We start from the raw sequence: 13,394 nt of genomic DNA, 5'->3' as shown, positions 1-13,394 counted from the left end.
ACTTTTGATCTTGTGCAACAAAAAAACTTTGACTTCCACCTCTTCATCCGTGATGAAACCAACCCATTTTTTATTCTTTCTCCAATGAGAAACTATTAGTGAAGTGACTCGACTCAATCTACATAACAATCCACTCAACTGCAGAATCATTCTCCAACGAGAAAACCAAGACAAGTGTTAATCAGAATAAACTCGACACATATATTTTATTATATAGCGAGGTATGATTTTGAAAACCTTGAATATTGTTATATTATTGAAAATGTATAAGAAAATAATATGTAATGTTCCTGAATTTATGAATAAACTCCTCTGGAATTGTCGTCCAACAACCACATAAATTATTATTATTAAAAACACAAAATTTTATCAGAGTAAACAAAAATTTTCTTCAACGAGAACTTCAAACTTCAACTAAAAGATCTAAATCAACTTCAAGAACTTCAAACTTCAACTTCAAGAACTCAATCAACTTCAAGAACTTCTGAATGGAAAACCACCATCAAGCTGTAACCGTATCCAGCCTTGCAGTTAGCTCAACCTCACACTGGCCACCGTAGGAGACAAAAGGACTCTACAGAGGGACAGAGATCTCGCCAACTACAGGAGGATTCCTGCTGTCCTTACATAATCGGAAGGAGAAGACGACACCGACGCTGACGACAAATCAACATCATCAACCAACCTCAATCGACTGTGAGTGATTTCGTTATATCTCTTCCTCAACCACACCCTACAATGCCCAATATCTCGAAATAAATTCCTCATGACATTCTCAAATTCATACCCCACTATGGTGGTACCTGTTATAAGCTACCACATTTCATTAGTACGAGGGGTAACAAGAAAGTAAGGTCTTCAACTCTGTAACTTCGCGGAATTCCACGCTAGGCGAAATCTGGCAGCACCGCCGTGTTCCCTGGTTCCCCCACTACAACCATGTTGCTGGGTGCTTATACGCCGACCGCTCAGTCTTGGCTGAGCAGCCATCAACAATGGAAGTACCCCTCGCGTCAGCGTCCAAGTGCGAATTGCGTTCGGTGATACGTTTCTTTAGCGCGAAAAAGGCGACACCTAATGAAATCCATCGTGAATTGGTTGCAGTTTATGGGGAGAATTGTATGAACATTAAAAACGTGCGTAAGTGGTGCCGCGAGTTCAAGTCCGGGCGCACTAGCGTTCACGATGAAGAGATAAGTGGCCGGCCGCCGCTTTAGGATGCGATTGTTCAGGCAGTGGAGGCAGAAATTCTCAGAGATCGCCCTGCAACTGTTAAGGACTTGGAAGAAAAGCTTGGAGGAGTGTGCAGCAGAGAATCAATTCGTAAAATTCACACGGAACGGTTACATTACCACAAGGTTTCTGCCCGGTGGGTGCCGAGACAGCTGACTGAAGAACACAAGACACGGCACGTGGAATGTGCGGACAAAGTTTTGCGGCGTTTTGAACAGGAAGGAGCAGAATTTTTAGAAGGCTTTGTTACCGGGGATGAAACATGGGCTCATCACTACACCCCCGAGACAAAGGAGTCGTCCAAACAATGGCGTCACAGCGACTCTCCAAAACCGAAAAAATTCAAAACAACACTGTCGGCCGGCAAGGTGATGGCGACAGTGTTTTGGGATCGCCACGATGTATTGTTGGTCAATTTCGTGCCACAGGGAACCACCATCAATGCAGAAAGGTACTGTGGGACATTAGAAAAGCTTCACCGTGCCCTAGAACGCTAGCGTACGTATTTTTGACGTATTCCGCTCCCATTTTATGATTTTACCCCCTCCCCCTTTGACAATGACGCTTCTCCTTCCAGCAGTGCTTGCCTCCGTCAGTCACCAGTAAAACGGCACAGTGTTCACATCGGACTGCGCTTGTTCTTTTTGCTGGTGAGCAGCATTCTACCCCACACACGTAGAATTTACGTAGTGCTAGTAATACCTTAATGTATTTAACACGTAATTTTTGCGTAGCGCTAGTTATGTCTGGTGTTGGGATGCACATAAAAGTTGTTACTATGGTGTCAATAATGCACAAAGGCGCATCAATCAATGAAAACAAAAAAAAAAAAAGCCAGAGGTCATTATGACTTACAATGACACAAAAGGAGGGGTTGACACCTTCGACCAAATGTGCAAAAATGCAAACGGTGGCCACTATTTTTTTTTCACAACATGATAAACGTTGCTAATATCAACTCCTATGTAGTGGTGTATGTCCACAATTTCTATCAGAAACATGGAGATGGTGCCAAAGCAATGTCCCGGCACAAGTTCATGATACAACTTCACGAGCAGTTGACAAGAAAACACCAAATCATCCGGCTTGCTCAACCAAATTTGTCAAAAGATTTTAAGCTGAGCATGGAGAAAGTTGTGGCACTGCCCAAGCAAGTGGTACTAGGAAATGATCAACAAGAGCCACGATCTTACTGCAAGTTTTGTGATTGGAAGAAGAAACGGATGACTACAACCTACTGCAATTGAGGCAAGCCAATAATATGTAGGGAGCATCAACATCACCAGTGCCCTGACTGTGCCTAGAAGATTAGCAAGAAACATTCTTATAAATGTACATTTGTGAAACTATACTTTTTTCCAATAAATACTTTGTAGAAAATGTGCTTGAAAAAATATTTTCAACCCTTAAAAGAAAAAAATGATAACACGTAAAATTTACGTAGCGCTAGTAATAGCAACCACCTGTTTAGCGCTAGCATTCTAGGGACGAACGCCCGGTAATGCTGACCAATGGAGTGAAATTTCACCACGACAACGCGCGCCCGCACACAGCCAAGGCGACCCTGGACCTAATCAGGAAATTTGGCTGGGAAATCATCACCCTGCCTACAGTCCCGACCTGGCCCCAAGTGACTACCACTTGTTCCACGCCCTAAAAAAACATCTTGGAGGGAAGACGTTTGCGTCGAACGCGGAGGTTCAAAAAGAGGTGAACACCTGGCAGCGCAAAGCGGACGAAAAGTGGTATGATACCGCCATAGAAAAGTACATCACGCGGATGCAGAAGGTGTTGGAAAAAAGGGCGATTATGTTGAAAAATAGCCAAGATCCTGGTCTTTCAAACGATGTATCATACTTAGTAAATAAATGTAATTTTATATGAAAAAAAATAGGAGACCTTACTTTCTTGTTACCCCTCGTACTTGTAATGAATTATTAGTGTCCTATATGTAGTGACTTGAAAAATTTGTTCATCAAAAAATTATGGTAAGAATGGTAAGCTTCTTGTTTGTGCAACAGGTATTTTTCCATGTCATTTACCATCAATTCGAGTTATCTTCCTAAAAAATGGCATCGACTATCAGTATTTCCTACTTTAAATTAGTATCTCACTAATCTCTAAACCATAGATTTAGGGCCGTATTTGTACGCAATTCCTAAAAAAATTCTTAGCCAAACACACTTGGGTGACCAGACACAAACTACTTGATTTGTTCCTGTTATTGGTTGCTAGTTGACTAAAGCGTGCTTGGCTAACAACAAGAACGTTCTTAAGAATCGTTTAATACAGCCTTGAATCTATTAATTATTATCATTGACATTTGCATTCAACTGAGATACTACAATATAATGGAAAATAAAATTCAATTATTTTGGATGTTCTACAACGATAATATCTATCACTTCAAACCCCAACATTATTTCATCATAAGTGTAGAGAAAAATAGTTTCGAATAAAGCATCTTGCAATCATTACCATTATTATCAGATTTTATGTGGAATATTCGAAATCGAAGACAAATTTGACTGAGAAAAATAGATACTACTAATGTTGTGTGCTGGTTAGGGTTTCAAATGTATTGATGAAATTGAAGCAAATCATTTTATAAACAGATGGAAATAAATTGTTAGTTGCATTCGTTCAAATGCTAATTAATGAGGAATTATTATTAAACAAAATTCCAATTAAATACTGTAAATCAACCTGAAGAGTTCTGCTACTGCAAATATTGACAACAGGGTAAACAGCTAGATGGAAATTCGATGAGCGCTACTGCTCAAAAATTATTTGTCAGCCCGGGAACCATCGAATGCTGTTAACCCTGTTGTCAATATTTGCAGTAGCAGAAGTCTTCGGGGTGATTTACTGCATTTAATTCGAATTTCGTTTAATAATAATTATTTATTTTATAAACTTGTTCGCCTCGCAATCATTACCATTATTATCAGATCGGTGAAATATTATATCAATAAATGAGATCGAAGAAAAACATCAATGTAAGAAAAATAGATACTACCAATGTTGTGTGCTGGTTAGGGTTCAAGAGTGTTGATGAATTTAAAGTAAATAATTTTATAAACTTGTTCACCTCGCAATCATTACCATTATCAGATCTCTTGAATATAAATAAAAATATTAATCTGAGTACCCTTTTAAATTATTTTATCACGACATGTTTCGTGATCAAAAATAAGAATCTTCAATCAGTATTTATTTATTTTCAAATCACTTGAAAATGGCATTAGTAGCCGAAACATGTCGTGACAATTTAAAAGGGTACTCTGTTGAATATTATATCAATAAATAAAATTGAAGACAAACCTGACTAAAATAGATATTACCAGAATGTTGAGTGCTTGTTACGGTGTGAAGGATATTGATGAAATTGAATCAATAGTTTACAGATGTTGATGATGATGGTTGATTAGCTAAAGTCCTGATTGAATTGAAGTATACGTAGTAGACAGAGACAACCACTGGCACTATCAGCACTCTGATAGTTGACAATACCTGATTGTTGTCTGGTGGAGTTGGCGACGATATCTCACCACACTGACTGGCTGGAAGTTGGCGATAACAGCAGCATTCTGATTGGTTGAGTTGGAAGTATCAGCTCTCTGATTGATGGTGTGAAGTTGGCAATAGCATCATCACTCTGCAGATTTCTGATTGTTGGATATCAGCAGCATTTGATGGCTGGAGAATCGACTATTTCTGCACTGTGATTGGTTTAGGCTACATCAGGAACACTCTGACATCTAGCCTTCTGATTGCTGGATATCAGCAGCACTTTGATGGCTGGAGAATTGACTATTTCAGCACTCTGGTTTAGGCTATATCAGCAGCTCTGTGATTTCTGGAGAATTGACAATTTCTGCACTGTGATTGGTTTAGGCTGTATCAGCATCACGATAATTGCAACAGGACCCATGGTAACTTGACACCAGGAGAAACGAAAACAGGAATCAAAAGACTGACTCGGCCGACCGCGACAGATGGATGGGGTGCGAGGGAGAGCGCGCCAGTCGCTTTTTCGGCAGTTTTTCCAGCGTTTTCAGCAGCTGAACAAAGTCGGGCCGTTCTCCAGCTCTGAAACTCCAGCACAGCATTAGAATATCCTGCAAATAACCAACAATCAATCAATAAATAACATATTCAGGAAACAAGAAATCTTAAACAAAGCATTGGATTTTTGGCAATTAAACAAAAACTAACACTCAATTAATAACATATTCAGGACACAAGACATCTTAAACAAAACATTATAAAATTTGGCAATCAAACAATAACCAACAATCAATCAATTTTATTTTGAAGTGAAAAGTGTAAATTAAAGTATTGTGCTCACTATAACCTTAGTGTCCGGTTTCCTATTAGGGAACTTTGGACTATATACGGCGAGGTGGAACTACCCTTGGGTCTCTCCACCATTGAAAGCCATACGCTAATAATAATAATTTATCACATATTCAGGACACAAGACTTTTTAAACAAACTATTGGAAAATTTGTCAACAATGGAACAATAGCCAACAATTGATCAATCAACAAATTTAGGACATAAGACATCTGATACAGTGTTGCTGAATGATTAATATTATAGTTGGTTATTGTTAACATATTTAGAACACAAGACATCTGATACAGAGTTTGGTGAGATGAAGTGAAGATGATACATTAAGTGTTGAAACAGGTTTGAATATTTACCTTAAATACCGGTAATTCGAAATATTTGATTAAATCTATTCAGTACAACACATCTGACACAGTATTGTTTTCTGCCCAAACAGGTTTTTGGGAAACCTTTGGGATTATTTTTCATAATAATGAGTTTTTTGTAATGTTCTTTGGGGTATGATTGTGATTTTTTAGTTATCTTGTAATAATTATTCCCGTAACTATGGTAATTTCATGTATATACTGTATATACTGTAAAAAATGGAAAATAGATCGATTTGATTTATTTGGTGAGATGTAGTGAAGATAACATCATAGGTGTTAAAACATGTCTGTGTCTTCATCCAAATAAATTCGTGATATTCGACTACATTTTTGTAGTCAAAAAATGTAAAAAATTTACACAAGAATAACATCAATATGTATTGATTATATTAATTGATTCAACTTGAGATTGTAACTTCTGCTTTTTTACTGATTTATCAATTTTCGAACATTACCATTAACATAAACACATTGTGATAAACAAATACAATGTCTTATTATAAAAATTGAATAATATATTATAAAATATAATATAATTTGGAGGTTTCTTGGCAAGATCTGTTTTCTGATATGATCACTGGCCTAAATTGGAGAAAGTAAAAATTAATAGAATTATATTTCACTCCCAAGTAAAAAATGATACAATAAATAAGCTCATGGTCAAAAGCAATTAAAAGTACAACCAGAGATGATTTTTCTTGGAATTTGAGAATAATAAACTTCGAGACATGTCGTGTCAAATAAAGAAATAAAAAAGGGTACTGAAAGTGTTTAATTTGATAACGGGAGATAAATAAAAGAAATAAATCAAAACAGTATTGTAGAAGAGAGATTCAATTATGAATTATCAAAAAAAACTTCCCACTTATCATCTGTGTTGGATTCCAAGGGTAACAATTAAATCCTCTCAAAGCTTCATAAATGTCTAACTCAACAATTTATTTATAAAATTTGATATTTTTCACTACTTATCATACGCATAAGCTTCGTTTTAAATTGACCAGATACCACTTGAGAACATCACAAGAATTGAATGTTACTAAATCTACATTTTTGAGGAATATTTTGTTAGTGAAAAAGTAACTTTTGTATTAACTCTGTATGTTTGTAACTGTAACCTAACCTAACTGAACTGAATATAACTGAAGAATATTTTATAGTGGATAAGATTACTTTTGTAACATAATTTTGAAAGTACACAGCTAAATATGGATATGAACTGAATAGTTTAGGATTCGATAAATACCTTGACATCACGGGAAGCCTGCAGATTGGCGAGTGTCTGCTTCATTCCTTTGCCCACCTGCCAGATTATTGATTCAGGAGGCTGTGATTTGAAAGGCCATTCCCCACAGAGCAGTTCATACCAGACCGTTCTGAAAACCAGCCACAAAGTGTTATTATACAATCAATTTTCACTAAAAAACTTGAAAAATTTGAAACAAATCTGAACAAATTGTCTTTGAATCTGGTAAAATTGTAATATACATTCAAATTATTTATTTCCACACATAAATAATACAAGAACAAGATGCAATGCAATTACAAACCAAATTACAATTTCTTAAACACTATAAAACGTAAATAAAACATTTATTGTTCAACAGGACACCTAATCTTCCTGACACTTAATACAGTACATAGTGGAGAAACTACTGGTAAAAGTTGTCAACGAGTTTACAACACTGTAAAAGTGAGCCTGGAATCAGTTGTCAGCTACGGCAAACAATGCAACGCTCATTTCATTTAAACCTAACTGAGAACGATGCTAACTATTAGTGGCAAAAGTGTAACATTTTTGTAGGCTATGTAACTTGATAATCTTCTATACTATAAAAAAGGAAAAACTGGCTTATACACGTACGGGTTAGGAAAATTATTTTTGACGCATCACCATGTCTGAACTACTGGACTGAATAAATTGAAATTTTACATATAGATTCTTAATTGATTAAGGATGATTATAGGCCTTTTTTTAATTCTTCAAGATTTCATTACGTCAAGTTTTCAGTTTGTCAAGTTTTCAATTTGTCATGCATCCAGTTTGTTATGTTTTGCTAAATTTGATTGAGAGTGGTCATAGATAAAATAGTGTATTCAACAGTTTCATTTTTTGTCTTCTCATTCTTCTTCTATCTATATATCCTCTTTTTCCGTATTATCTACACTATAATAAAGAGCTTGGTGAATAACACATATATGGTGAATATCACACTATATACAGAGCTGGTGAATAAAACATGAGTATATGGTGAATATCACAATGAATAATAATTCATTATTCAACATTACTGATTTGTTGATACAGTTCGTGATGTATTTATTTCATCGTCATTGAATTAATAAGAATTTGTGAATCATTAAAAATATACAAACTAGTTGTAAAAATATATAAACTAGTTGTTAAAATACATTTTCTAGAAATATCACTTTCAAAAATTTCAAAGTTTGAGGCCCGGTTTCCAGCACACTTATCAAATCTAATAGGCCATTATATCTTATCTAAATCTCCAGATTTAATGGTCCATTGGATTTAATAAGTGTCCTAGAAACCGAGCCTAAACACACACAACTTACCCGAAAGCGTATACATCAGACATCTTTGAAAATGGAAGCTCGTCATCATTAGGCTTTTGGTGCGCCCGCAAACTCCTAATAATTTCAGGCGCCAGATAGCACAACCAGCCTGGAGGAATGCTTAGTCCGTCTCCCATCCTATCACAAATTATACAATCATCTTAGAAAACCTAGAAACAAACACTATTAAGCAATATGAAATGGGTCCCATCAAGGGGACTTATGAACCAAGAAAACCACAATTATCTTAGAAAAACTTGGAGCAGATACTATTAAGCAATATACAAGGGGAACCAAGACTATCAGAGACTTATGAACCAATAAAATGCCAATCATCTTGGAAAAACTTGGAATAAATACTATTAAGCAATATACAAGGGGAACCAAGACTATCAGAGACTTATGAACCAATAAACCCCAATTATCTTAGAAAAACTTGAAACAAACTGTGTGTTTTAAGTGTGTTTAAGTATTTTAAAACTTTTTAGTGTGTTTAAAAGTGTGTGTGTTTTTTATAATAAAAAAGATTCATAAAACAGAACAAGTTCAAAAAACAAAAACAGACAAGACTGTGAAACAATTTTGAGATTAGGATGATGTTGTCTCAGCTCGACTTCGGACGGATAGAGCAGGAAAATCCCATTCGATTCGGATCGAAAACCGGAGACGGCCGGAGACGGCCGTGCACTGACGTATGAGCCTGTTGCAATGGACGAGCATCTATATCTTTCTTTGTTGGGGGATCGTTCGGACGAGATCGGTAGTTTTCAGCCGATGCTAGTTCGGACGAAATCGGTTCCATTGGACGGTCCACCTAAGTTTCCGAGCTCGGGATTTACCTAAGTTCTAGACTTTAACAGCTGGAGTCAGAGAATTGGCTTTCCGAAACGGGGCGTAACCGTAGTCATAGTCAGTCACGTTTAAATTTAATTTCGAGAAACTAGAACATTGAACACAAAATAAAATAAAGAGAAAATAGTGTAAAGTTTCAGCTAATTTGAATTATTTAGGAATGTCTCATTTCGTCAAGGAAAAATGTTTCCATTTATAGAAATTAAAAAATAAAGATTTATTTTGCAGCAACTATTTACTGCTTCTACGGCCCCGAGCTCGGAAACCGGCCCTCAGTGTCCAGTAACCAAAATTCATCAAGGTTTTTAGTATCAAGGTTGATAGTGAAAAAAAATACTTTTCCTACTTCCTAAACAATTTCATTCTTTCTTTTTTTACATTGATTTCTTCTTCGTCTTTTTTTCTTTTAATTTTCTTATTCTTCTACTTCTTCGGTTGTCTACTGATATGATAAACCATATGTTTTCGTTGTCATTGATTCATTCATAAATATCAAATGTTGTTGATCCGTTACTAGTAGAAAGTCATGTTCAATTTTATTTGATTAAAGCTCTACAAATGAAGAGTTTACTTATTTCAATTTAATCAAATAAAAATGCCGACAAAGAAAAAGACAAAAACGATTGAAAACCGTAACTACGAAGAAGATAAGATGGAATCACATATTGACAAGTTTCTCAAGCCAAAGGAATTATCTATCGACCCAGATTCACCTACGGCAGAGAGAGAGTGGAAACATTGGAAAAAGACGTTCGAAAACTTGTTCGGCCGGAGACGGCCGTGGACTGACGTATGAGCCTGTTGCAATGGACGAGCATCTATATCTTTCTTTGTTGGGGGATCGTTCGGACGAGTTCGGTAGTTTTCAGCCGATGCTAGTTCGGACGAAATCGGTTCCATTGGACGGTCCACCTAAGTTTCCGAGCTCGGGATTTACCTAAGTTCTAGACTTTAACAGCTGGAGTCAGAGAATTGGCTTTCCGAAACGGGGCGTAGTCGTAGTCATAGTCAGTCACGTTTAAATTTAATTTCGAGAAACTAGAACATTGAACACAAAATAAAATAAAGAGAAAATAGTGTAAAGTTTCAGCTAATTTGAATTATTTAGGAATGTCTCATTTCGTCAAGGAAAAATGTTTCCATTTATAGAAATGAAAAAATAAAGATTTATTTTGCAGCAACTATTTACTGCTTCTACGGCCCCGTTTTGGAAAGCCAATTTTCTGACTCCAGCTGTTCTAAGTCTAGAACTTAACTAAATCCCGAGCTCGGAAACCGGCCCTCAGTGTCCAGTAACCAAAATTCATCAAGATTTTAGTATCAAGGTTGATAGTAAAAAAATTACTTTTCCTACTTTCTAAACAATTTCATTCTTTCTTTTTTTACATTGATTTCTTCTTCATCTTTGTCTTCTTCTTCGTCTTTTTTTCTTTTAATTTTCTTATTCTTCTACTTCTTCGGTTGTCTACTTTCTAAATAATTTCATTCTTTTTTTACATTGATTTCTTCTTCATCTTTGTCTTCTTCTTCATATTTTTTCTTTTCATTTTCTTTTTCTTCTTCTTCTTCGGTTGTCATAAATAAATTTCTCATTTGAAGTGAGTGACTTTTGATGTTTATTATAAAAATATAACTGGATTCAATTAACATGATTAATCCTAATTAAAAGTGCTCTTTCTCCTCTTCTTCTTTTGTCAAGTCCTACCTATAATTCACATGTTATAACACAGCGAGCAATTAGCTGATAGCTGATAACTAATTCGGCCTTGGAATGAGTAATGAGTTATGAATAATCCGATTCGGATATGAGGTAAGACACGAACATTACCATGCAAATCCCAAAAGAAATTATGATAATTTGGAATATAAGTTGCATGTTTAGTTAGGCTATGGTACTCATCAAATCTCTGGAGTGTAGCAAGAATAATAAAGTTAATGTTGATAATGTTTTAAACGAATTAAATTGAGAGTGACCCTGCCCTAATATTCATTTATTAGCAGTCTGTTGAAGGTGCCACATTATAGCAGATTCTAGACAGTGTTCTAGTTGAAAGTAACAAATCCTCTTGTACGGATAGACAATCTATTTAATCAAGTGATCTATCATTCACTGTGTATATTGTTTGTCGTGATCATCACACTCATGAACATGGCTACTCCAAAAACTCCACATCAAAGACCGCTGAGTAGAAGGAAGAAAGTGAATCCCCATTTCAAAAACTTTCTGAAGTATACATCATTGCATGGAGTGAAATACATTTGTGATCCTCACAGACATTGGATAGAGCGTTGTTTCTGGTGCATAGTGGTTATCGGTTGCATCATGTCATTGATCGGAATATACAACATGAAAATGAATAAATGGAAAGAAACTCCGATGACGATTGAAGTGGCACCTAACCGCCAACACATCTCCACCCTGCCTTACCCCGCTTTAACCGTCTGTGGTTCACCAGGTGCGCGACAGGACAGAGTTAAATATCTTATGAGTAAATATGGTGACGAGATTTACAAAATAGCAGATATTTTAGGCATGTCTGGGAAAGCATTTGATAAGATGTACAATATAAGTTCCAATACAAATAGAAGTAGTGGAAAGAGGTTTGTTGTAGCTGATTCAAATCTTGAGAGCTATTTCCTTGATATCTCACTGGCTGATAAGCTATTCTTCTCATCTACCCCTGAAATCAAAAATATCCCAACTTTCATGTTCAGAAGACTCTGCTGGTCAAACAACATGATTCCAGCTTCGAAGATTTACAAAATGAATGCGGTACGAAATTTTTTACGCAATGATTTACAACAAGGAGAAATGAGGCGGTCTCGACTGAACCTAGTGTATCGATTGAACTCTGAAACAATTCATGGATTTCCGTCATATAGTGGGAATTGGACATATAATAATGGAACCGGTTATTTGCCACCAATGAAATTTCCAACTTTTGTGGAGAGTCCACGAATAGGGTATTCCCTGGAATTTACTGATTACAGGAAGTTTATTGGCAGAGATGATACACTTTGGTTCACAATCCACAATCCTTGGGATGTTCCCAGTCCTTTTATGAGATGGCATCGTTTTCAGTTTGAAGAAGGCTCTCGCATTTACATCGACCCTGAACTAATCCTAAAAGATCCTATGAATGATGATGATTTCCTGTACAACGTTCCATATGCCAAGCAATGCTACAACACAGCAGAAAAAACATTAGACTTTTTCCAATATTATACACAACAAAATTGTTTAATGGAGTGCTCCACCAAAAGAGCATTGAGAGAATGTGGATGTGTTCTGTTTTTCATGCCGCACAACGAATCAACATACATATGCTCAGACGAATACAGTTCCTGTGCCTTGAATGTTGCTAAAAAAACTTATTATGACACAGGTGACAGGGAATTTGTAGAAGCTTGTGACTGTTTGCCATCGTGTAACTACACCAACTACAAGGTTATATCTTATGAGTCGGTGAGTTATTACGAAATGTTTTTCGCATTTCACGATGTTGAAATTGTATTCTGGAACGATTTATTCCATCCAAAAGTTCGTACCTACACATACAGTAACAATGAGATGATAGATGACACTGTTGTCTACTTGGATGCATTTCTAGGCGTAAGTATAATGACTGTAACTGAAATATTCTACTATATGTTGTTGTATTTTATTGATTATTTAAAAAGCAAGATACAGCTAATTGCTTGAAGGACTGTATATGCCATGAAAACTGAACTTGAATAAAGGATTGTTATTTGGTTTGTGAGGATTGGGATGTGACCTAATTTTCCGTAATTTTATTTATTTCAGTTGTTTACAATAAGCTCTATTTTTCTTTTTCTATTGACATGTTTATCATACCTAATTGTTCGAATTCATTGCCGGCGCACAAGTTGTTCTTTGCCGGTAGTGCCACATTGTAATTGAGAATATTTATTTTATTAATTTGTATATAATTTCTAAAGCAAATAAATGAATTCAAATTTAATGAAAATTTTTCATCTACACAACTA

At 35.9% G+C, this 13,394-nt stretch overlaps 1 protein-coding gene across 1 annotated transcript in view; it reads right to left on the bottom strand.

Moving 5' to 3' along the window:
• Nucleotides 1–4,097: 4,097 nt before the first annotated feature.
• Nucleotides 4,098–13,394, bottom strand: part of LOC111062870 (kinase suppressor of Ras 2) — a 49,961-nt gene continuing 40,664 nt past the window's right edge. Inside the window, 3 exon segments of the mRNA XM_039436374.1 lie at nt 4,098–5,354; nt 7,204–7,333; nt 8,535–8,672. Of these exon segments, the coding sequence (XP_039292308.1) occupies nt 5,202–5,354; nt 7,204–7,333; nt 8,535–8,672 (421 nt within the window). The 3' untranslated portion in view covers nt 4,098–5,201.

This window comes from Nilaparvata lugens, chromosome 10 (assembly GCF_014356525.2).
Source record: "Nilaparvata lugens isolate BPH chromosome 10, ASM1435652v1, whole genome shotgun sequence".
In the NCBI taxonomy this organism is placed as follows: domain Eukaryota; kingdom Metazoa; phylum Arthropoda; class Insecta; order Hemiptera; family Delphacidae; genus Nilaparvata; species Nilaparvata lugens.
The sequence above is the reverse complement of the archived record's forward strand: the minus strand, read 5'-3'. Positions and strand labels throughout refer to the sequence as shown.